The following is a 26283-nucleotide window of genomic DNA, read 5'->3' as shown; positions in this document are numbered from 1 at the left end:
AGGAAATGAAGTTGAAATATATCAGAAGAAGCAAAAAACAAACAAAAAACCCCACCCTAGTATGTTTTTAAAATACATGGTTAAATGGTGTTTGAACACTGGGTATGTTTTTTTTCAAATTTTGTCAGTGGTTGAGGCTATACATTAATATAGCACTGATATATTTATTGTAAGAACATCTCTTTGTCAAAAAAAATGTAAAAGAATATTTGCCCACAGATGATACTAACATTTTTTCTTCTTTTGGGCATGCAAGTGTTGCTACTTTTTAGTACTTGATTGAAAAGAATCACTCTGGTATTGTACTTTAAATAAATTTTGGTCATTATATGTTACATTCTGAAGAAGGTGGTATCATGCTATAACCAACCCTTCTGTATCAATTCAATTCAATTCAGTTTATTACACAAAACTATGTGGTCGGCCTTAGTTTTTGGGGAGGAAAATAAGGGGGAAAAATTCTGCCTCTGCCTACCAGCACCCATTGGTATTAATCTAGCTAGCGTCCTGTCAGTGTGTGAGAGATTTGTGGGCTGTTTGGAAAGTGAAACAGTATTTGCTGTGTGAGCAAGAAGGAGACAGCAAGGAGCCTGGGCATGGCTTAGCTCAACTGTTCTGTACTAAAGCTGCTTAGAGCTGTGAAACTAAAACTGAAACTCCTCTCCTCTACTTCTATTTTGCATTTGGACATCCATACATACATACATACATACATGCATACATACACATATTAATTTATTTATGTGTTTACCTGTTGTAGTTGTAGGAAAGAAGCCTCCATTGCTGTAATATGACAAATGCTGATCAGCGGTCTCCGAATGCTCAGATTTTTCATCCCCACCACTGAGACTGACAGCACTGGCAGAACGTGAATGGTCTCGGCTTCGTTTCTGGGCTTGAACTGGGAGCCAGAGATGAAGAAATAATAGTGAGGGGGGGACACTGGTTTCTTACTTAGCAGGAAAGTAAGATATATTAAATTCCTAACAAAATAAAGCTGCATTTAGAGAGAGCTAAAACCATAAGCTGATACTTTGTGTTTCATCCATAATGAAGCTCAAATATTCTTTTCTATCGGTATGATGCTCACAATTTCACAGACAGCACAACATACCTGCCAGCAAGTGTAAGCTTCTTGACTGAATGTTATCTTCTGCTGGGTCATAGTCAAAGACTGATCCAGGATTGGTTCGCCATACACGAAGGCCTGCAGAAACGTAGGATGAGAGTGGGATGTTGTTTTGTGTTATTGCGGTTTTAGTTTGCAATCAAACAGTCAAAATGTAAGTAAATGAATGCTTGTCGTTTTTACAAGCCACATTTAGAAAATGAGTTTATTAGTTATGCTTGAAACACGGCTTGATTAGGAAACAACAAAGCTGTTGTTATTCTCTGTAAACATAACAGACAAACAATTATGGTTAGATGATCTAAGATACTCTCCAAACAATTGAATCTGGAATAGACCATTAACTCAATAGACGAGTTCAATATAAACTCACCAATGTGCAGAATAATGTCTGCATGCTATGAAGAATGGATTTTACAAGCAGATTTGGTTTAGACATAGCGTAAATTTTAGTACAGGTAAACTCTCAAAATAAATCAACTTTTTTTAAAAAATGTATTTGGTAAAATTAATTCTCTGCCGCATATCTTGACACAATGCATTATAGTTTTGTATGCTTCATTTAGGAAAATGCATACAATATAAGATATACCTGTTAGATTATTCAGTTCTTGATCCTGACCAATTCGTTTCTGCTCCATTTCTACAACTCTTCTCTGAATGCCCCTATAGTTAATGTCACTGAAGTCTTGCATATTCTTCTTTACACGTTCTGTTATGGGGTCTGTGACAACAGGTGTGAAGCTACCTTTTGTCTTTTCAAAGTCTTCATGGTATTTCACCTGGAATTTTTAAAAAAATACAAGTTTACAGATACAGATAGTCATATTTGAGATAGCTTTCTTCAACCTGGTAAGAGTTAATAAGTGGGGTACAACACCCATAATTTTCAGCCTCTAATAACTAGGAATTATTTCCCCCAAAATGGATTTTGCTGATTAAAGAAGGCATCCATAGTATTTTTGCTTGAAAGGCATCAAGTTGAGGAAAACTATCTTAAGTAAGTGCTTAATATCTGCTTACCCATTGAAATTATAAAAATTTCTATTGTAAGTTGTCCAAACTCCAGAAGCTGATTTTATTTTTTGCTTTGGATGTTACATGTGAATTGCTGTACCTTAAAATATGTTATGAATAGTTTACTTGGGCTATTTCTTGGCTTTCATAGAAAGCAGTACTCACTGTGGAAATGTGCCGTTGTGTCTCTCGAACTCGCCTCATTTCAGGGGTATCCAGGACAAAGGGTGCTTTACCTTGTACTTGCTTCCGGAAGCTATCCGAATAGAGGATCTGACAATATTAGAAAGTTTGAATCAATGCCCACAGCTATTAGTGAACAGATTTTTAAGAGATGCTTCATTTAGAAGTTGTAAGGAATCAAGAAATGCCAAGCATGCAAACAAGGTTAGGAGCATATCAGAAATATTTATTCTTTACCAACTCTTGATCTTAAAAAGTTATTGGGCATGTAATATTGCTTTTTTTAAAAAAAAATCTATATAATCTCTTAACCTTTCAATCTGAAGGGTTTTAAGGAGATAGCTTTCAAAACAACAGCAAGAGGTGTTTTCTATTATCTCAGACCTTGGTTGTTTTTTTCTGCATGGCTAATAGAAGGTTCTAAGACCTGCTTATAAACATGTTCTATTTCCAACATGGTGCAATACAATAGCCAGGCACTCAAATCAACCTTACGCCATTCCAAGAAAAAGTGCCAGCTTTAGATTTTGTTTGCTCCAAAGGCAGTGGGGCTTCTATCATGATTTGGCAGCCCCCAAAAGCACTTGGAAACTCTTTCCATGTAAACCTAAGGCACAAGTGATATATACTCAAGACAAGGGTCGTCTCACTTGCTCCTAGATTATGAAGACTTGTAAGGAAGAGATACCCTATAGCAGATAGAAACCAACTCTGTGATTAGTACTCATAAGGCAGATCATGAAGTCCAGAACTGGTCTTCTGAGAATGATAAAAGCCATAGGAAACCAATATCGATGTTTAAAGTAGCTCCACCATCATCTCAATGTGGCTCAAATGCTTTTGTACATTTACACAAAACACAAGTGTTTTGTCTAAAATATTTTTAAAGAACTGCTTCAAGGCACTCTGAGGAAATCTTACATTTCCTTCTAAACATACATTAGAAGAATGCAGGCTTGGGTTGTTGTTTTTAAAATGCAAAGATCATTTTGATCCATGTAACATGAATAATATAAAGGCTATCTTTTTTCTTTTTTAAGTCAAGTGTTTACTGAAGGCAGTGGCAATTTAAAAATCCTTATGCCATGCTTAAGTAGAAACATGGCACAATTAAAAACCAGATCATATGCTTAGGTAATATATTCGTTTCTAAATGCCAACATAATGCTATAACACTAAAGCAGTTATTAGCCTGGAAATATGTTGAACATTACAGAAATAATGTATGTATAAGTGCAAACAATAAATATATATAAAGTATATAAAATATAAATTGGTTGTTTCTGAAAATACCGAGCTAATGTTTTCTTGATTGCGTTTGGCCCTCTCCATCTCTGGAGTGATAGAAGTTGGGGTTCCTTTTCCCAGGCTCTCTTTGTACAAAACCTACACAGGATACAAGAAAGTGTTCAAAAATCAAAGATTAAATGCTTGTTTGTGAACAATTTTGTTAAACTGGATTACTATGAAGTAAGAGTGTAATCACTACATAAGTAGACACAGAACCCAGGAAACAGAATGGTTAAAAAGTTAACAGGGTGAAATAAAATCAAGAAGAAGAACAAAAATGAGAATAAAAGGAGTGTTGTGTTTAAAAAATGTAAAATGAATGGGATTGAGCTATATTAGATGCAGGACAAGATTGATCAAATTTGTTATTTTAAGTTACTTCGTTTTTTTCCCCCCCCAATACCAAGCTAATGTTTTCTTGATTGCGTTTGGCTCTTTCCATCTCAGGAGTAACTGGTGTTGGGGTTGCTTTCCCCAAATTTTCTTTGTAGATAACCTAAAGATTGTAAAAGTATGCAAAAATCACACAATCACAAAAATTCACAAAAATATAATTCAAATACAATATCTAGCTTTTTTTCCTTTTGCCCAAAAAAAATGTGCTTGAAGGCTTTATCTGAAAAGAATACAAAAAATATATAAAAATAATGATAAAAACTTCATGATGTCCAAGATAAACTTAATAAAAATGAAATGTCATTTGAGATATAGTTATCTTTTCCTCTATTTCACACAAGTTAGGAAAACATAGTTCATTGATCACAGTTGCATGGTTTTAGATTCTTATGAAATCAAAGACATATAATAAAACTGCAATATGAACACAAGACAAAGAGGAGCTTGAATTAAACCTCAGTTATTTGTTAAAGGGATCTCTGCAGTATATGAAAAAATATTCTATGAGAAATCCACAAAGAAAAATAGTAGTATATTTGGAAATAAATTAATAAAGGCAACATTCAAGTAGCAGCATTTAGAAGGAAAAATTAAGAAGGTGAGATGATTAATACAGAAAATATTATTTTAAAGATAAGGATTCTATCCAGTTAGCAAGATCCATTACATTGTGCAATGGTTGTTTTCTATGAAGTATTTATGGTTAAAATAATGGTCCAATAGTGGTTATCTCACTAATAGAATAATAATCAAATAACTTCTGTTTGCTAGCAATTGCTTGCTCAGTATAAACCACGCAACAGGAAATTACCTTGAGATGTTTTTCTCATAGGGAATGGACTAAAAGCACGGTGTATAGTTCTCCATACCAACTTCATTCTCATTCCTGTAGATACTTTTGATCATGGCTTACTCCTACCGATATTAAGGTTCTATGGAGTCCTTGGTGAGCTGTGAGCTTGGAAGTCTTGCTTGCAGAAGTCTCATTATTCGACTAGGTAACATCATCAGTGCTAGTTTGCTCCCTATTTATATAGCAGTAGCTTTCCCTGCCAGTATATTACCAAGCAAAAAACCATGCCCCCACCAACACTGGCAGGGCAAGCTATGGTATATAAACACAGAGCAAATACCACACCCTCTAGCACTGATGATGTTACTAGTTGGGTAATGAAAGATCAGCAAACAAATAACCAAGCTCAGAAAGCACTAAGGACTCCACAGTTTAATCTTGATCTACATAGATTCTCTTCTATTGGTACATTAAGTTTCTATTTATTTTTAGTTTGGATATGATATAATTTCTCTGCATTCCTCACTACAGCATACTAAAAAAATTCAAGAGCATGAACTACTACAGAAGAATACATTGAAATCCATGTTAGGTCCCAAGAACCACGATAACTTGCGGAGTTACTTCTGAATGGTTTCCTCTAATGGTTTCCTTTTCTTCACCGATAGACAGAAACTTGCCAGACTAAAGAAAGTATTTACATAACTACAGATATACTCTAGGAAAAACTAGGGAGGAGACATTTTACCTTTCTTCCTGCTGAGCAAACTTTCCTCTTTGCCCTCAACAGCCCCTGCATCCTAGGAATTCAGACTACATACCATCGCAATTATAATTTCTACAGAACAAAGCACTGATAGTCTAAGTTATTTCATTTTTCCTAAATCTTGTTTTCAGCAAGAACTCATTCCCACATTTCATTACATCAGTTCCAGAACAAAACTCTGCTTATGTTGTGTTTTCTCTGCTGTGCAATTTTATATAATCAGCAGCTGAGGCGCATATAGAAATGTTAGCCATGTGTTTGTCTGACTCCGCCTTTCATAGTCATCAAACTGGATGAGCTTATATTTTAAGTTCATCCATTATTTTGATTATTACAAAACAGTTATCTGCATAAACCTCTTCTCAAGAACAAGTTATCTGGACCAGAAATCATAGCATGTAGTAATATCTGGATAGAGTCCTATTGCCATCATTGCTAGATTATGAAAATTCTTCAAAAACTGATGGTTGAATATTAATATTAATATCACAGATATCTTATGAGAAGAAGGTAAGTGATCAATATATCAGTATTTTACTTCAGGGATATTTTTAGATACAAAAGGCAAAATTTCTGAAGTTTTGTTAGCATGTTATATTTTATTATATCAAAAAAAATTGTTTTTAAAATACCGAGCTAATGAACTCTTGATTGCGCTTCGCTCTCTCCATGTCAGGAGTGATAGGTATTGGGGTACCTTTCCCCAAACCCTCTTTGTACAAAACCTACAAGGTAAAAAACGGGTGTCCAGTAACCATAGAATAGCAACAACCAAAATGATATTTCAAGAGTTTACAATGTTAATGCCAGGAGCACACCAGCTTTCAGTATAGAAACTGGCTGTTGATTTGGGTCAGAAATCTTCAGTCAACAGCCAAATAGAAAAAAAATCTAGTAGGATAAGGAAGCTGATAAGACAGTACACGCCAATCAAACACTCTGCTGAATAAAATAGTAACTCAAATGTTTCTGGGAATATGTTAAAGTTAAGTTGCAGAAAGAGTTCAAAAGGTAGATGGTTTATGCCAAGAGCCAGAAATGGGAGCTATAGTTCAGTTAGAAAACACAAAGCTCTAATATATTTAATATTATTTTATGCCATTCATTCCGTTGCCTCTTTCTTTTAAATACCGAGCTAATATGTTCTTGATTGCGTTTGACTCTCTCCATCTCTGGAGTGACAGGGGTAGGAGTTCCTTTCCCTATGTCCTCTTTGTACAACACCTACAGGATATAAAAAAAGTAATCTAGTAATTACAAAACAGTGATGTTCATCAAAAGATGTTAATAACTTATGGTGTTAATACTTGGATCACACCAACTTCCAGGGAAGCTTGCTAGCTGTTGATTTCAGGGTCATCTGGAGCAGAGACCTTTAATCAACATCCACACAAGAAAATGTTCTAGTAGGATAAGAAAGATAGAAAAGCTGAAAGGAAGGTGAAAACACTGGTTTGCTGAAAAATAAAGGTAATGAATCAATTCTTAGTAGTAGTAACAGTGGTAGCAGTAGTAGAAGATTTAGGTTGAAGAAGGAATTCCAAAGGTCAGAACCTTGTTTTAAGGGTAACATTCACCAGAAAATTCACCGTTAGAAAGCACAGATCATTCACACAACAACTTATTTTTAAAATATTAGGTATAATTTCTCTTTTTTTTTGAATACCGAGCTAATGTGTTCTTGATTGCGTTTGATTCTCTCTATCTCAGGAGTAACGGGTATAGGGGTACCTTTTCCCAGTCCCTCTTTGTATAAGACCTGAAGGATACAAAAGAGTATCCAGCAATTATGAAACAGCAATAATCAGAAAACATATTAATAGGTAGCATGGTTAATATTTCAATTGCACCGGCTTCCAGTGAAGCCAGCTGGCTGTTAATTTCAGGGTCATCTGAAGCAGAGAACTAGAATCAACACCCATATGACGGGTGGGGGTGGGGAAACTGATAGGATAAGAAAGATGAAAATGCAAAAACAAAAGGGGAGGAAAGACCGTGTTTGTTAAAAAAAAAAAAAGAATGAGCAAATCTTAGTAGCGTAAGTAGATCTGGTCTGGGCAAGAAATTTCAAAGACAGGAGGCTTGTAATAGGCAAAAAAAGCCATTATTGATAGTTAGGAAGTAAGATCATTAACACATCAATCTACAGTATTTCAAAGAAATCTGTTTCATGTTCTCTTTTTCTGAATACCGAGCTAATGTGTTCTTGATTGCGTTTAACTCTCTCCATCTCTGGAGTGACAGGGGTAGGGGTTCCTTTCCCTACATCTTCTTTGTATGCAACCTACAGAATACAAAAAAAAGGTACCCAATAATTACAAAACAGCAATGTTCATGAAAAAATATTAATCGTTTATATGGTGTTAATACTTGAATCACGCCAGCTTCCAAAGAAGCTAGCTGGCTGTTGATTTCATTGTCATCTGGAACAGAGACCTGTAATCAACACCCACAAGAGAAAACAATCCGGTAGCACAAGAAAGACGGAAAAGCTTTAAAAATGTGAAATTTCTCTAAGTTTTGAAAACTAAAAGTAGTGAGTCAAATCTTAGTAGTAATAGTAAACGTAGCTTGAACTAAAGCTTCTGAGGATTGGGGTGGGGTTGGGTGAATTGGCAGTACTGATAGTTAGGAAGCAAAGTCATCAACACAAAGAATTTAGGTAATTTTTTTCTTCTTTTGAATACCGAGCTAATGTATTCTTGATTGCATTTAACTCTTTCCATCTCTGGAGTGACGGGTACAGGAGTTCCTTTCCCTATGTCCTCTTTGTATAAAACCTATAGGATATAAAAAGGTAATCTGGTAATTACAAAACAGCAATGTTCCTCAAAAGATGTTAATAGCATTCGGTGTTAATACTTGAAACACACCAACTTCCAGGGAAGAGAGCTGGCTGTTGATTTCCCTCTGTTGCTTGGAACAGAGATTTTTTTTAATCAACAACCATGGAAGAAAATTATGTAGCTGGATCAAAAAGGCTGAAAGGGGTGGGTGGGTGGAGAGGATTCTAAGTATATGGAAAATTAAAAATTGTGAGTCAACTCTTAGTAGTACGCCTAAGTTGAAGAAAGGATTCCAAAGAAAGGAGGCTTTTTTCTGGGAGATGAATCAGCACTACTGATAGTTAGAAAGGGACATCATTAACACATCATTAACCCATTTCAAAGAATTCAAAGAATTCTTTTCTTTTTCTTCTTTCAAATACCGAGCTAATGTGCTCTTGATTGCGTTTGACTCTCTCCATCTCTGGAGTGACAGAAGTTGGCGTTGCTTTCCCTACATTCTCTTTGTACAACACCTGTGGGATAGAAGAGCAGCCAAGTAAGCCAGCAATAACTAAAATGGAAGTATTTTGTTATTGATGCTTTATAAAGAAGTTGATTGAGAAGAGGACATCTGGCTGGATGGTGGCATCATAAGAAGTTTTCTTTTCAAAAAGCAGCCACTAGTATTTTTTTACATACAGTGTCATCCTTTGAAGGAGCATTTTGGATCTTTGTATAGTATTCAAAGAAGATCGAACACACCAGTGACAGGAAAATGGAGTGTTATATTTTGGCAATAATTTGGAGGCAAGGTATCGAATAGCAGGAAAGGTTTAAAAGTCTCCAAAATGATGCTATCATAAGCTGAACAACAAAGATCAAAGTGTCGTAGAAAGCACAATGAAAACATTAGCAAGATGGAACAGGGATTGGGAAAAAGCTATTTAAAAAAAAAGAGAATTAAAATGTCAGTTTCCTAGAAGTACCGAGCTAATGATTTCTTGGTTGTGTTTGACTCTCTCCATCTCAGGAGTGACAGGAGTTGGGGTGCCTGTCCCTAGGTTTTCTTTGTATAGGACCTGCATGGTAAAAGGTGGGACAAAACAAAAATAAGAATGAAAAACAGCAGTCACTTCAAATATACCAAGAGTGTTGGTCTTCAATCTCCTGGGAATGAGTCTGAGGCTTTCAAAGTTATAAGAACTTTTCCAAGTCCTATTTCCACGATATTCTTTCTGTGGTTTCTTGCTTTTGTCTACACTGCTAGCAAACCACAATGTTTAATAAGCTAGGAATGTTTAAGTCATCCAAGATTATTAAATGATGTAAGAATTTGGCTTTTTAGCAATTGCAATAGCACTTAGATTTATATACCGCTTCACAGTGCTTTACAGCCCCCTCTAAGCAGTTTACAGAGCCAGCATATTGCCCCCAACAATCCAGATCCTCATTTTACCAATCTCGGAAGGATGGAAGGCTGAGTCAACCTTGAGCTGGTTAGGATCAAACTGCTGATAGTCAGCAGAATTTGCTTGCAATACTGCATTCTAACCACTGTGCCACCATGGCTCTTATGTTTTGATTAAGCCCAATAGTATTTTAAGATACCTCTGAGGTAGATCATGGCCATGCAACTAACAAACCCTTTAAATATTATGAAAAATGAATATTAAAAATTAAAATATTTAAATGGATTTTATGTGTGGGATTTATACAGGTGCTTCAAAACTTTAGGTTTGTCTCTATGCAGTAGTTTTTATTTTTAACTATACATAACATTTTGCAGCATAGTTTGAGGTTGGGAGTCACTCATTCATCATCCTATATTTTTTGGAGGCTCTGCACTGTGATGTGTTCAGAAAGGTCAAAACACACAAGATGGCAACCACGATGGCATGATCCAAGCTCCACCTCTTTGGCTCCACCCATACATAATGTGAGGCTTTGGTTATGATGCTGCAGCCATTATCTTTACTTTTTTGATATTTCCGTCACTACCACCATCACCCCTTCCTGGATGAACTTGCTCTAAGACAGAAAAGATTGGTTCAAGATGTTGGAAACTGTTAAGATTTTGGACATCAGAATGCAGTCTTGTAAAATGGCCTGGTAATCCTCCCAAATGCCCAAACTATCATAAGATATCAATAATATTACCCAAGAGATTTTTCCATTAGATCTTTTATATTAGAATCGCTTTTCAGACTGTGCATATAAATTTAATAAAAGAGTGAATAAATAGTTTTTAAAATAATCTGGCTGGGGAAGGGCTTTGTTTTAGAGAGTAAACAATGCTGCAACTGTAGAACTGCGTGATAAAGATTACTCATTCAAAATTTCGGAAACATCAAACTATATACCATGGTGGTAAAATCAAGGGTTCTTTTTGTTATGCTAAAATAATACAATAGTCTCCAACAGAACTGAGCAAAGAAACCACTGCAAAAGATATCATAAGGTTACTGGTTTGGCAGAAATAGGACATACGGTGATGTTGAAGTGATGGAAATGAGATTCAGCTATGAATCATTGCAAAAAATGATTCCAATATTTTATTCTGAGCATGTCCATATTGTTTGTTTGTTTTTTAATTTCTAAACTTCATCTGAAAAAGTACTATCCACCTGCTTCTACCCAATTGGAGATTTAGACCATATTCTTTTTACAATTTAAGATATGCTAAATAAATGATTTTAAAAAAAGAATCACAGGAGTTAAAAAAGAAAAGCACAGTCAGGATTGTATTCCAGATGGTTAACAATATTCCAGGGACAGCAAAAAAGTGAATAATATTCCAGACTATTAGAATACAAAATAATGAACAAAATAAATCCATTGGAAAATTAACTATATTGATAGATTCAATATTATTTTGATCAGTGGATTATATATGGCAGCTAATCAAGATTCAAATGATAATTTGAATGGGGTCAAATGGGAACTTTGTGTTATTTGAAATACAAAGCTGAACTTTTACTGAACATCTTTGAGCTGAACTACAATTTGAAAAGATATAGAATAATTTGGCCCATGATTCTTTAAGACTATTCCTTAAAACCTGGCTGACACTGTCACAGAATCATAAATGTAAACTGCCTACATAAAGGTTCTTTTCCCAAAAGGCAACTGGACTTTCTTGAATTTTCTTTCATCTTGAAAGTATTTAATTTCTCATCCAAGAAGCTTCTTCAGCGGTAATTAAGTAATGCAATTTCATCCAATGAAATAAACTTTACATTGGATCCAAAGTTCCATTGTAAGCCCATTTATTATAAGAAAAGTCAGTAGACTTAAGTATAAGCTTTGCTTTTTCAGTAAAAACCCACCAAATTAATTGTATTTAATTTTGGCTGGATTGTAGCCTAAATCTACAGATCCAAAATTTTGTTGTTATTTTGATCTACTTCCCACACTTTTCACAGTAACTATCAATATGAGTTGGGAATACACATACTATCATTAAAGAAATAAAAATCAAATAAACCAAATAGGTCAGTAATTGAACCATTCAATTACTAAAATAAAGGGTTTATTTTTTTAAAAGAAATAACCATTTTATGTTACTTGGAATGAATAATATCAAGGTTTTGTAAGTTAATTCAATTTTAATAAAGTTAAAGGGCATTTTTAACTACAAAAATACCGAGCTATAGATTTCTTGATTGCGTCTGACTCTCTCCAACTCTGGAGTAATAGTTGTTGGAGTTCCAGACCCTAAATTCTCTTTGTATAATACCTGTGTAAGAAGAAATATATACGTAAAAAAAAAATCAGCACAGAAAAATAATTTGGTGCAATTTTCTTTAAGAAATGTTTTCTTCATGAAGTCTACAGAAATTTGAAAATCCTCTTAAAAATAAACTCCATCCTTAAATACTATCTTTAAAAATATTCCTATTGCTAAATTGAAATATGAAAGCCCACCCAAGATTATAATTTAATTGCATTCAAATAATTGGATGTGGCTATAATTTTAGGAATACTTTAAACCAGTGGTAGGATTCAATTTTTTTTACTACCAGTTCTGTGGCTTGGTGAGCGTGGCAGGGGAAGGATACTGTAAAATCTCCAGTCAGAGGTGGTATTTGCCAGTTCTCCGAACTACTCAAAATTTCTGCTACCGGTTCTCCAGAATTAGTCAGAACCTACTGAATACCACCTCTGCTTTACACCCTCTGTAGTTTCTTTTCATTTTCCCTTATGAAGGATACAAGGAGAAGAGAACAACCAATCAGAACTCAGTTTGGGTTGATCAGACTTTTCTGATGTAGTCTTGGAATATGAGGACCTCTTCTTGGAAGTGAATTGCGATCTGTGGTCATATGACCACTAATAGGTTATAAGCCCCATTGCCAAACACACATACACTTTTATTTGCCTACATTCTTTTGACAGCTTAAATATATTTGGAACTGAATTCTCTTGCTTGGCAAATTCAAGGATTCACACTTTTTATGAATAGGGGACAAAAAGGTAGCCTTTTAGCTTGGTCTTGGTTCTTCAGCCTCATGTTCTCCAGTCAAATAAATGAAAGCTGGTGGAGATGGAGTAGTTGTTACTACAAAAGTGGCATCTATGCTATTCCTCCTCTGGAGTGAGACAGGATTGAAAGAATGAGAAAGGATTTGGAAGTGACAGGATAGATAAAGAAATACTGGAATCCAATGGAATAATTATCCCAATTTAATTGCAATAAGGGGTCATTGGCATATGTTTAAATATATACATGTACATATGAACTTTTGTACCAGAGTTTGGAACTTGGAAGATTATAATCGTGCTCTTATTTTCCTGTCCAGAATCACAAACTGTCTCAAAGTTTCATTAACAAAAATAAAGATTAGCAACAAAAGAACATTTAGAAAAATATTTTATAATAGTTGTTGAGGCTCATTAGTTAGGATCAAAGTGTTATTCTAACTTTGCATTGCACCAACACGTGGCTGTCAAAAGCTATTAGAAAGATTTCCTGTTATAAGGGTAAAGGGAAAGCACTCTGAATATTTGTTTAAGGCAAATCATATTGTTTTATTTGAGGAGGGGAAGGAAGATAGGAAAGGTGTATGGTGAAAAGAAGAAGTTAAAAATCACTGCAAAACAAAAATAATTAAAGCATTAATTGTCCACGTCTCCTGATGGGATTAAAAGGAAGGGGAAGAGATAGTCAAAATCTCATGGAGGGTTTAAAATTAAAAGGAAAGTTAGCATAAGGTCATGACAGTTAAAATTATGTATTGATAAATATTTTGAGCTATACCGAGCTAATGTTCTCCTGATTACGTCTGACCCGCTCCATTTCTGGCGTAACAGGAGTTGCCATTCCTGTGCCAATCTGTTCTTTGTAAGACACCTGTGAGGGTACAATAAAGTATCCACAAAAGACCCCAGCAAAGAAGTGCAATAGCCAGAATTGAATTTCAACTGGTAGTAGGTAGTAAATAATGCACGGTTAAATCCTACGGTTGGACTAGTGCCACAAAAAGAAAAGGCTAGAAGAAAGAGAATATTATTCATTAAATATGTGAATGACATCGCAGGTTAAGGAAAGCATATGGAAGGGAAACACTGTTAAGTTTACGGGAACAAATTGTTCATTATATTTTGTTTTATTTTTTAAAACTTATTTTATGATGCATAAAGTTTTTCATTAGTTAAAAGTTAGAAAGGTAGATGAGTCACAAAAATCAGAGGTAGTAGAAAATAGAGTAGGATAGTTAGAGATTATTCTTTTTTTTTTTTAAAGAAAAAATTATGAGTTGTTAAAATAGATTTGATTTTATTGAGAAATACCGAGCTAATGTGTTCTTGATTGCGTCTGACTCTCTCTATTTCTGGCGTACTTGATATTGCAGTTCCTTGCCCTGCATTCTCTTTGTACATTACCTGCAGAATACAAACACCCACCAACATGAGAAATCGGATAACTGCTAGGAAAACATCAGGGCGCAATGCAAATGTTGATTAACAGACTTATTTCATAAAAATAAAATATGTACACACACATACACACCCAGTTGCACTGTGAGAAATGTTTCCACTCTCTTTTGAAAACACCACATGTTGTTTTAGAAAGGAATGATATAAATGGAAATACTGCAGTTTTTACTACAGATTGTCCAGTTTGGTGTAGTGGTTAAGACACCCATTTAGAAACTGTAATGGATGACCAAAAGGAGCCCAAAGGTGGAATCATAAGCATTATCTGTTTGGAATTGCTGCCCTTCCATATGAGACCTAAGTCCAACCATCTGTGAATTCCATTGATTCTTATTTAGTGTCAATTGACCTTCACCATTAGATCAGATTAATGTGTATAGGTAACATGTAATAAACTTGAAGAACTTTGAACCAAACTCCTGTTCCTGGTAACTTGCACCTGGGAGACTGTAAATTCTAGCCATGCCTTTAGGCACAAAGCCAGCAGAACTTTGGACCAATCACTTTCTCTTAGTTCTAGGAAGGAGATAATGGCAAACCACATTCAAAATCTTGCCAAGAAAACTGCAAGGATTAGTCCAAGCAGTTTCCAAAAATTGGACATGACTAAATGAGGGGAAAAAAGGTTCTTATTTAGTAATTGTCTCATTTAGTGACTGGTCATAGTTACGACTGTGATGAAAATATAACTTGTGACCAGTCCTCATATTTACAAACCTTTGCAGGTCTGTAAAGCCAAGGAAAGCTGAAATAAAATAGTAAAATTATGTTTCACTTAGTGACAACTGAGTTGCTGGTTCCAGTTGTAGTTGCTAAATGAGAACCATCTGTATTCCACTGAACATTTTGTTTAAAACTCTTTCATGGGTCTCCGGTTGGGGAAAAGAGATCACAAAAGCTTGGAACTATAAAATTCCCTTTAATTTTTTTTTATTTGGGAAACCAATATCTGGAAAGTTCCTTTTGAATCAGATTTGAAATACCTGAATTAATAAGAATTCTGTTTCAACTTTAAAAAACATCCTTTAACATAATATCAGGCCGTTTTTAAAGAAGAAGTACATTAAAGATTTAAACATAATATCAAACAGGTCTCACATATTTTTTACTTTAAAAAAAAATGAAAATAATTGAGGAAAAAAGAACACCAAGTCCTTCCATTAAAAAAATAAAAGTCCTGCATTTCACTCCTTTAAAAAGATGCTGATTTCTTCACATAGAAAAATTATAATTAGAGCCAAGTATTCAGTCAGTTGAAAAAATACAAAAACAAATAATATAAACCTGAAGTTAAAACATGAAATATGTTTCTGGTGGTCTGGTGGAACCAGATTTTACAAAAACATATTTTAAAACTAATTCATTGGTGAAAAGCTTAGGATGGGGAAGTGGGTGGGCAGGCAAAAAAAAATCAAGATGCTGGCTGTGATCATACAACTGGAATCCATTAGAGTTGAGTGATTACAATAAATTTAAATTAATCCTTGGTAAGGACCTGATAGGTGACAAAAATGCCAAATTCAGCCTAAACAACTGGCTGATTGTATGTCCAATGTAATAATAATAATTTTTTTTAAAAAAACTGAAGTGTGTGCCATGTATCTTGATTTTTCTGACCCAACCATGCAAAGCAGACAGTATAGAAAACAAGAAAGGAGAAGACGATACCTATGGATGAAGTTTTATGGTTTCTTTAGAGATGTTACATTGTTACTACCTTAAAAAGACCTCAACTGAAGCTTCCTGGTCAGCCATAATGGCCTTATTTTCCAGGCAAAACTGTGGCACAATATCGTACTGATTATTAAACTGCATTAATATTTCTAATAACCACCCTAATGGTTTATACCAGAAGTCTCCAAACCCTGGACCACAGCCCATTTTGCAACTGTGTATCATGAGTGTCGGGCATGTGTGCTGCCCCGCCACTCATGTAAGTTGAACTGCGTGCACACATTCACACCAGGCCGCTGTTCATGCAGCCCGGTTCCCCTCTCCCACCCCAGCCAGGCCGCCAATCTGCAAAGATTGGGACCGTTGGTTTATACTACCCAATGTGTGTCCAATTAAGATTTGATTGAATATGTACCATCAAGTTGTTTCCAGCTCTTTGTGATCATATAAATAGATTTTTCTCCATGTAATTTGATTTGATTACCTGACAGAATAAGCTAAAAAATTAAGTTCAGTAAAGGGTAGTGAATTATTTAGAATTTCTAACTTTCAAAACTTTAATCCCTAACATCAGATTTCAAGAGGTACGTTGCAAAAGCTAATTTGAAGCCTGGAATCAGATCACCACAGACAAATCAATAAACAAGCTAAATAAATAATGCATAGTTCACAAGCTAAGAAAATAGATACAAATAAACATTAATGTAATGGTACTAGGATTGTGTCTCTAAGTATATCCAGAAACCTGTCAAACATACTGACTAAATACTCCTGCTTATAGTAGCTTTATAGGAAGCACTTCATCAATTAGTTTTGCCATTATATTTTTAATTCCATCCCATCCCATCCCTGCTTGATTTTTTTCTATTTGAGAAACCAACTTATGGCTCATCCTCATCAGCTCAGCATTAATACATTTATATTCTCCTTTCAAAGTTTGTATACAAAAGTTAGCAAAGCAAATGGAACTTTGAGATGGAATACAACGAGAAGAATACCCATTAAAAATACAGGAGATTACGTTAGTACATGTTAACAAGGGGAATAAATAGCATTTTAGTAGGGTGAACAGCAGCATGTCACAATTGGCCAGCTCATTATCAAAAGAGAAATAAAATTTAGCACTATACCGAGCTGATGTGTTTCTGCGTCTCCTTGACCCGTTTTACTTCAGGAAGGTCAGAAATGGGAGTTCCTTTTCCAATCTGTTCCTTGTACTTAATCTACAAAGTGGCATTCAGAAGAAAGACCAAAAAAATGATGTCATGTACAGGAGATGTACATATCCATCTCATTTCACTTAATCTTAATCCAACTGTGTTGGATTAAGGCTCCTAGCAATCTTTATCTTGGGTCATGCTGGCTATGGCTATTTATAGCTGTAGTAACCTGTGGAAGGCCACAGGTTCTTCATTTTGATCTTGCTTTATTTCCCACAAAAGCTCTCTTTCACTACAAACTTAAGGCTACATTTGTTGACAGTGGAAGCGGAAATTTGATACTTATGTTCATCTCGGCATGCTGGGTATAAGCATTTGTTGTGAATGATGGTATTCCTCTGACTGCCTTTCAGTTCTGGTGTATCAAAATGCATCCATTTGAATCCTAGTACTTTCTTCATTGAAACCTAGGACATAGCTCATTATTGCATGTAACTGAATGCACAAAGGAGTCCTCCCAGTCAAAATGAGGAATGAAAGAGGCGGTTGTCTTCATATTTAATAGAATCCTTTCAAATATGAAATGTTATACATGCAATGGAGCCACTGGATCAAAGTAAGAATTATGGATTGGATCCAGTTTCTCCCAATTTTAACTTCATTGGTTTTGCTGAATATACTGTTAAGTACAGCAAAAATTATTGTTTCAATGCGTATTTATCCTTTTCACTTCCAATCTAATTATATTTTAATTCCATTCAACACTAAGTCTAATATTAGCATAAATGACACTCAATTTTATAAGTTAAAACAGCAAAGAATGTGTGTGTGTGTGTGTGTGTGTGTGTTTAAATCATTTTGATTTTTTTATACCGTGCTAATGGCATCTGTGGTTTTTCTAATTCTCTGTGTCTCTGGTGTTTTTTCAATTGCTGTTCCTGTTCCAATGATATCTTTGTATAAAACCTAAAGCAAAACAAGATCAAGCATAGAAAGAGATATTGTCACTTCTGCAGCAGCACTACAAAACATCAGAACATTTATCTCAATAAAAATAAAAAAGCATCACAATATCTATTTCAATAAATAAATAATCATACCCATCTCATTTGTGCGTAAGTGTACTAGTGATGCTTGTATAGAGAAACCACTTGGTGTTTATAATTTCAAGCAATATAAAAGGAAAGAAATCAGACCAGTAAAAACAAGGATATGAGGATATAGCTCTTTAACCTTTAAGGTAAGAATCTTAGCTTTTATAGCCTAAAAACAAAGGCATTTATTTGCAAACACATGAGCAATATATAGATTCTATTCACCGTTATGTCAAATGAAGCTCCAAGGCTTTTTTCTGATTTTTACTAACAGTTTTTTAAAAAAATATTTATTCATTATCTAGTTTTCCAAGGCTGAGGTAGGCAAGGATTTGATAGGATCTTCAAGCTTCAAACTTCAGGTATTGAAAATAAATCACGAAGTTTTTAACATAGAGCTACCTCTCTTGGTCAAACACTTATCAGTTACTTTGGTTAACAAAGACATCACAAAATGACAATAGTTACCCCTTGGAGCCCTTTGAGAATTTTAGATTTTAGAATAAAGTAAAAATATTTATTTATGGCATTCCTGGATTAGCTGCTAAAAGAAAACACATGAAGCTTACAACTTTGGAGCCCAAAAAGCTCCATCAAGATATATAGAGATATGTCAAAATATTATTGTCATGTATGTTGTACTCAAGTTATTGCATTACTTTAAAAAAATGTTAAAAGAAATAGAATATAAGGCAGAAGTTGGCAACATGTGGGTCTTCTAATTATATTATAAACCCAGCATCCATCTTCATTGCCTAATCTAGCAGAGGCTGCTGGTAGTTGTAGTTCAGCAACGAGGTGAACTATTTCTGCAAAGTGATTGGTTTCCCATTCCTGATGGGCAACTACAATTCCCTTTAAAATAAAAGTGGCACTAACCCTTTTCCCCACCCTATCACTTTGTTTCATAAAAGCTGAACATCAAACCATTCTAAAAATGGATGTAACAGCTACATCTTCTTTTTACTCTGGAATTCCAGTGTGGGAAGATGGTGGTTTCAACTATCCATCCCTAACTTACTTTGCTAAAAATGTATATGTTTGTGAATCAGATCTTTATGTCATATCTTTATGTAAACAATGAGTGGGTTAAAACCCCTTATCACTAACTCAGGGCTAAGTTCTGGATCAAAATGTGGGTCTTTTAAATTAGGAAGGAAGGAAGGAAGGAAGGAAGGAAGGAAGGAAGGAAGGAAGGAAGGAAGGAAGGAAGGAAGGAAGGAAGGGCTTTCAGCTGTGCATAACTGGATTCTTAATTATCTATTGTCAAGAGGCTTTATTGGTATTAGTGAAAAGATTGAAATGTTTTAGCCAACTGGGGACCAATAATTCGCTAAATAATATAAACTTACCGAGCTGAAATTTTTCTGGTTTTCCTTAACTCGTATTATTTCTGGTGTTTCATTTACAACGGTGACTTTTCCCTTACTGTCCTGCAGATCATGTTGATACTGAAGCTGTTAAGAGAATACATGTTTTTCAGTGCATTAATGTCAAAACAGATTTCTGCCTGGCCTTCACCAGTACAGGCCATTCATTGCTCCCTGAGTGCAAGAACAGATGACATCTTCCTCCTCCCCCTCTTCGCTCTCTGCCAATGCCCCCTGCACCTTAGTTTCCCAGCTTTGATTCCAACCTGAGCCTTCTGAAGTCCTTGAGAACAGGTGGCTTCCAGAGCTTTATTCCACTTCAGGATCAGCCCAGCTCTGATTGGCTGCAGTGCATAGCGCATCCCTGCTCACCAGTGGCTCACATCTGTCCTGTGCAGCCATTTTGTTGGGAATAATCCCACAAAGGAAAGAGGAGGCACTGGTAGAGTGGTCCACTGAGAACCAGGCAAGAACCCCTTCCTTCCTTGCACAGATAAGAAGGTCAAGAAACAGAGGAAAGACACATCTGGCCATAATCTCTGGACTGAGTACAACCATAACCCCATTGCCAACCCAATGTAATCTAGATTGGAATTTCTGAAGTTTATTTAAGAAACAGCCTGAGAGACAAAAACTTATTGCTGGTGTGCAGAATTGCTCCAAGAAGAACTCAGTCTTCTTGCTTCCAGACTGACTTTTTAAAATGTTAGTAATAGCAATAGGATTTATGTACCGTTTCATAGTGCTTTGTAGTGTTATAGAACTGACAAAGATATATGAGAAATATATTTACGGGAGCATGAACCAAGGTCCTTCAAAATATAGTATCAAATGTAGTCAAATATTGGTAAGCTATGAAGTATTCTGCATTCATGAATTCATGAATTATTTCACAAATTCTATTAAGTTATTTGTAACTAAGCCTCCCAATCTCAGTTAGACTTGTTTTCAAAATAACCAAGAAGGGCTTAATTATTATGGGGAAAATTTAAGTTTCTTGCTCAGCAAAACAATAATCAAGAATGTACCTTAGAAAGAGTGGTAAGTATCTCTGAAAAATATCTGGAATCTACATGACCAGCATCACTGACAATTGTGAGCATGGGACTTTGCCATCATGGTCAGAACAGCATCAGATATGCTTCTGGTAAGGTACGAGCAACCTATTTCAAACTCAAAGCAAGTGGCTAAGGCTCAAAACATTTCAGATACAAAACGTTTTTTACCCACTAGGCTTAATATCTAAGATAGGAAAGAAAAATTGCCTTTCCAGGGAACATTGTTTGCTTGCTTGCTTTGTTGGAATTCATGACTATATGTATACCTACCATGCTAAAATTCTTTTGATTTTCTCGGACCCGCTGATTTTCTGGAGTCTCTAGCACGGACACATAGTATGGCATGGTTTTCTCTGCATCTTCCTTATACTTTTTCTGTTACATAGGTTAAAAAAAAAGAAAATGTACCATTGCAGTAACAAAACAAAAATTATAACTTTGTAAATACCCATACAAAGACACATATTTTTTTTTGTTATCTAGGGACAATAGCAAAGTCACCACAGAAATAAAACAAACTCTATCCAGAGTTCTCACTTGAGGCTCAAACAGCCAGGCTCACATTATCAAACTTTGGACATACTATGGGAAGTCTTTCTCTCTGGAGAAGGCTCTGATGCTGAGAAAGATGAAGGGAAAAAGAAGACGGGGACAATCAGAAGCAAGGTTGATGGGTCATTTACACTTGTGAAAAAATGCACTATTGGAAGTCCTGAAGTCCAGGTTAGGGACCAGATCATCATGGAGAATATCTATTTATGTGGTCATTAAGAGTCACCACCAGCCTGATGGCACGTAAGCAATCAGTCAATTTTCAATGTCTAAGACAGACATGCTTTCAAAATAAGAGCAGATGCATGATAAACATTGCATACCAATATAATAAGGACATTTATTAGAAGGCTTGATGGTTTGGGTTTGTACTTTCTAGATTGCATCTGTCAAATGTGATCTAGTCCATAGATCAAGCAAGCTAAATTTTCTTTTTTTAAAGAAAGTATTTCCTTCTAAGAGGAGAAGCCAAAACAGTGGCATTACCTGTTAATTTTAGAATCAAAGACATTCAGGTCATAGATTTTATGACTTAAGTATTCATTTGAGAAGTATTCATTAGACTTGGCCAAAAGGGTTAGTTGTCAGAAGTGGATTTTTAAAAATGGGGGAAGTTGAAAGCCACAGATTTTGGAAGATTGGGTTTTTAGTATTTTTAGGAAGTTGTTAAGTACTAACGAAGAATGAAACTCATTTACCAAACGCTTTTCTGCTAAAAAAATAAATAAATGAGAAATTGTATTGTTGATTCTTGGCAGTTGACTGAAAAAATTCAGCGATACTCTAAAGGCATAAAAAGACATTTTAGGGGCATGTGATCTGTGGCCACCATCCCGCTTTGAAATCTATATGAATTTCCCCTTTAATTATTAGTAGTTTTCTTCTATATTTAAATGGTTGCAAAAATGAATGCAAAGTGAAAGTGAAAATCAGAGCAAAATGTCCAACAGTGTAGAATACCTCACACTTATTGGAAGGACTTATGGTGCACTCTCAAGGTCACACAGACAGAGGCCTATTTCAGATGGTCTCTGTATCACATTATTTATCATGCTGGTTAAGGCTTTTGGAAGTTGGAGTTCACCTCCATTTGCAGAGCCATCATTACCTTACTGGAAAAGTTCTTCACATGATGTGCATGGATGATTTCTGGAGTGTCAACAACTGTGGTATAATTGGCTTTTTCCATTTCCGCAGAGTGCTTATACTTAAGCTGTTGAGAGAAACATCTCAGGGGAATTATCCAGAATAATCAATTTACAGATGTAGCTTTTTCTTGATTTAATACAGTAGGAAATTAAATTCATTAATCACTAACCTCACTAGCAATATCTGTGGCATTCTTTGCCCTCAAATAATCAGGTGTCTCCAATGCAAGGTCTGTTAATCCTCTTCCTTTGATTTCCATCTCCAGAGCTCTCTTGTATTCTTTCTGTGGATAAAGACAGGAAAGTAAAATAATTCAATGTATGAAGGGTCAATTCAAAACCAATGATTAAATGTACTATTGGCCCCATTTTCTATTTTTTAAAATTATTTTTAATAAGATAAAATAATTTTTACATGCATAATGTGATTACCATGAAAATAATCTGGTTCCTATTTTAATATGACTGTGTAATTCATAGACCCATTCATGAATAGTCCTGTGATGTGCCAATTAGAGAAACCGGCATGCCAAAAATGCATAAATTCATGGAAATTGTGCACAGATTAAAAAAGAAATAGAAAGATGGGTGTTAAGCCTGGATTCCCCAACGGGTGTTAAGGAAAACAAACTAAACAGAACGTGCAGCGAAGTCAGATAGGAAGACAGGTAAATGTGTGAGATAAGTTTTCTAGTTAACACGCAGTAAAAATACAGATACGCTTGTGCTATCAAAAATATAGTTTATTCCATTTAAGAATTATAGCATAGTCATGTAAACGGTCCAGTAGTCATATATCAATTTCAGTCAAGTCTTGTCGAGGATACTCTAATTGCAAAGTCCGTGTCGAATAGCCAGTGTCAGTACACATATAATAAATCTGTCCAAAACTTATCTTCTCTCCCTTGAGAAATATCTTCAAAGTAATCCAACACTTCTTCTCCTCCCCGATCCAGCAAGAATGCAGTCTTCAATAAGCCAGCCAGTAAGAGCCAGAGAGTGCCTTGCTGCTTATATAGTACTTTTACAGCTGCACCCTTAATTACATTCCTTTAGCTTAAAGTCACATACACTTTAACTAACAAACCATGATACCATATTTATTATTTTTACCCAAACCAGTTAGGGTAAACAATGTTATCCCTAACATTCTCCCCTTTTGGGTAATAATAATAATATTACAATAATATAACCATTTACACATTTAAATCATAATTGTCACAACTCTCTTTAAATTTTACAACACCTTGAGCTTTTGTAAACTGGTCTGCAATATTTTCTTCCGTCATGCAGTACTCAAGTTTAATTAGACCATTTTTCACAGATTCTCTAACATTTAAGTATCTTAAATCAGTATGCTTTGATCTAGTCTTTACAGCAATATTAGTAGCTAACTGTATAGCTGCCTGGTTGTCCTCGTACACAATAATAGAATCTTTAACAGTTATACCCATGTCTAATAATAACTGTTTGTACAGAATTAAGTCAGTGCATAGTAATGACAGACATGAAAATTCTGCTTCCATCGTTGACAAGCTAATATGCTGTTGTCTGATTGACCTCCACCCTATTAGTGTCTTACCAAATAATATAGCCATCCCAGATGTTGATTTTCTAGTGTTTATGTCAGTTGCAAAACTTGCATCTGCATAGGCACTAAGATTCAAATCACCTTTTGGCTCTAGATACAATGCATGCTGCATTGTTCCTTTTAGATATCTTAAAATTCTCTTTAATGCTTGCCAATGACATTGATGTGGATCATTATTAAATCGTGCCAGCTGATTAACACTATAAGCTATATCTGGCCTAGACCAATTGCTTATATATGATAAGCTACCAATCAAAGATTGATATATGGTCTTATCAAATTTGGGACTTTGAGCATCAATTTTGCAAATTTCCTGACTCATTGGAGTCTTTGCAGGCTTACAAAGTTCCATTTTATACAATTTAATTAATTGGCAAATTTTATCCTCTTGAGATATCTTAAATCCTTTTGTGGTTTTGTTAATTGTCAATCCTAGATACTTTTTAATTTCACCTAAATGCTTTAATTTTATCCTTTTGGCTAATAATGAAATAATCTCAGTAGCTTCATTATTGGTCTTAGTAATCAAAGCAATATAATCTGTAAATAATAACAATAATGACACCGTTCCATTATTTTCTCTTTTAAACATACATGGATCTGCTAAACCAGATTTAAACCCTATATTGTTTAATTCTTTCACAATATATTGGTTCCATTCATAGCCAGATTGTTTCAATCCATATAAACTCTTCTTGAGTTTCCAACAATCATTGCTATTTACTTTATTATCATTTATACCAACTGGTTTTTTCAAATATATTGTATGCTGCAATGGTGCATGCAGATATGCAGTTTCTACGTCTAAATGGTTAACTATATAATTATTCTTAGCTGCCCATACTAAAGCTGCTCTTAAAGTTGTAGCCTTAAGATTTGGTGCAAATACCTCATCATAATCAAATACATTTTGGTTAAATCCTTGTGCTACTAACCTAGCCTTATAAGTTACTTGCCCTTTATTTCCAGTCTTTACTTTAAATATCCATTTGCACCCAATGGATTTTTTTCCTGGAGGTAATTTGGTTTCTTCATAAACCTTCATTTCCTTTAATGAATTTAACTCTTTTTCCATTGCCTTTTTCCAATTCTCCTGATCCTTAGCAGGATACATCTTAAGTTCATCTATGCTAGTTGGAACTTTATTTACTTGGCAAACAATACTTGCCTGATACCTATCAGGTGGTTTAGTTATACGCGTTGTGCGTCTAGGTATAACAGGACTTACAGGTGGACTTTCCTTTATTTCCTGTTCTTGACTATCTATCACTTCTTGATCAATTATTTCCTCTTGATCTGATTCTATTTGCTCTTCGTGGACTTTTTCTTTAATTGGACTTTTCTTATAACTAGTCTTTTCTTTCTGCCTCTTATAGTGTTCTATAATAATATCATTATCTGAATCCTGCTCTAATCTATTCCATCCTATATGTTCTAGGAATTGTGCACTAGCACTGCAGTATACTCTAGATGTACCTGGTTCCCAGAATCTATAAGATCTATGGTTTGCTTGATATCCAACAAAAATTAATCTTTTAGCTCTATGTTGTCCTTTGTGCCTGAGTTGTGTAGGGATATGCACCCATGCTGGTGCACCAAATGTGTGAATATAACTCAAATCAGGTTTCCTACCATGCCACAGTGTGAATGGTAATTCACCTGTTGTTGAATTAACAACATTGTTTAATATGTGATTACCACACATTATAGCTTCTCCCCACAAATTGTCAGGTAATCCAGAATCAGATAACATTGTCCTTCCCATTGATTGCAATGTTTGGCCTCGTCTCTCTATAAATGCATTATGTTGAGGCCTATATGGTGCAGACTTTTTATGTTGAATACCTGCCATTCTAAGTCTACTCTGGAATTTATTATTTGTAAATTCTGCACCATTATCTGTTATAAGAGTTACTAATTTCTTTTTAGTTTTCCTCTCTGCAAATTTTAACCAATTAAAGAAATTTGTATACGTTTCAGTTTTTCTCTTCATTAGAAAACAGAAACCATACCTAGAATAGTGGTCCATAATGCTTAATATGTATCTAGCACCACCTACACTTGGCTTTTTAGGACCTATTATATCGGCAAATACTACCTCTAAAGGCTCTTTGGTAGTAAATCCATCAATTCTATTTGCCGGTATAACTTTGCTTTTGTTTTGATTACAAGCAGAACATTGCAAATACTTATTACAAGGTTTCAAACTTATTCCTTTAGATAGTTGAACAGTTCTCTTAATCATTTTAAAATTTAAATGACCTAGCCTTCGGTGTAACAAGTGAATACATTCATCATGAGGTTTCATATTATCATAAACTGTGTTAGCCACTTCTAAACCATTATCATTTAACACA

General features: G+C 35.0%; 1 protein-coding gene across 50 annotated transcripts in view; it reads right to left on the bottom strand.

The window, feature by feature from the left end:
* The window catches only part of NEB (nebulin), a 235737-nt gene that overhangs the window by 1302 nt on the left and 208152 nt on the right, over positions 1-26283 (bottom strand). For 4 of the 50 annotated variants that reach the window (XM_087949997.1, XM_087950004.1, XM_087950003.1 and 1 more), the window contains 18 exons: positions 22506-22619; positions 22296-22400; positions 20906-21010; positions 19560-19664; positions 17987-18079; positions 17084-17176; positions 14133-14225; positions 13600-13692; positions 7766-7858; positions 7241-7333; positions 6706-6798; positions 6207-6299; positions 4023-4115; positions 3623-3715; positions 2312-2419; positions 1722-1911; positions 1115-1207; positions 752-901 (listed from right to left, as the gene is read on the bottom strand). In XM_087949997.1, the coding sequence (XP_087806123.1) occupies positions 752-901; positions 1115-1207; positions 1722-1911; positions 2312-2419; positions 3623-3715; positions 4023-4115; positions 6207-6299; positions 6706-6798; positions 7241-7333; positions 7766-7858; positions 13600-13692; positions 14133-14225; positions 17084-17176; positions 17987-18079; positions 19560-19664; positions 20906-21010; positions 22296-22400; positions 22506-22619 (1900 nt within the window). Of the gene's footprint in view, positions 1-751; positions 902-1114; positions 1208-1721; positions 1912-2311; positions 2420-3622; positions 3716-4022; positions 4116-6206; positions 6300-6705; positions 6799-7240; positions 7334-7765; positions 7859-8261; positions 8355-13599; positions 13693-14132; positions 14226-17083; positions 17177-17986; positions 18080-19559; positions 19665-20905; positions 21011-22295; positions 22401-22505; positions 22620-26283 lie in introns of all 50 variants that reach the window. The other 46 variants (XM_087950014.1, XM_087950024.1, XM_087950022.1 and 43 more) reach the window with 17 other exon arrangements.

This window comes from Notechis scutatus, chromosome 1 (assembly GCF_049901735.1).
Source record: "Notechis scutatus isolate UNSWTSFEM ecotype Mainland chromosome 1, rNotScu1.2, whole genome shotgun sequence".
NCBI lineage: Eukaryota > Metazoa > Chordata > Lepidosauria > Squamata > Elapidae > Notechis > Notechis scutatus.
Note: the sequence above shows the minus strand (reverse complement) of the source record. Positions and strands in the feature narration are given on the sequence as shown.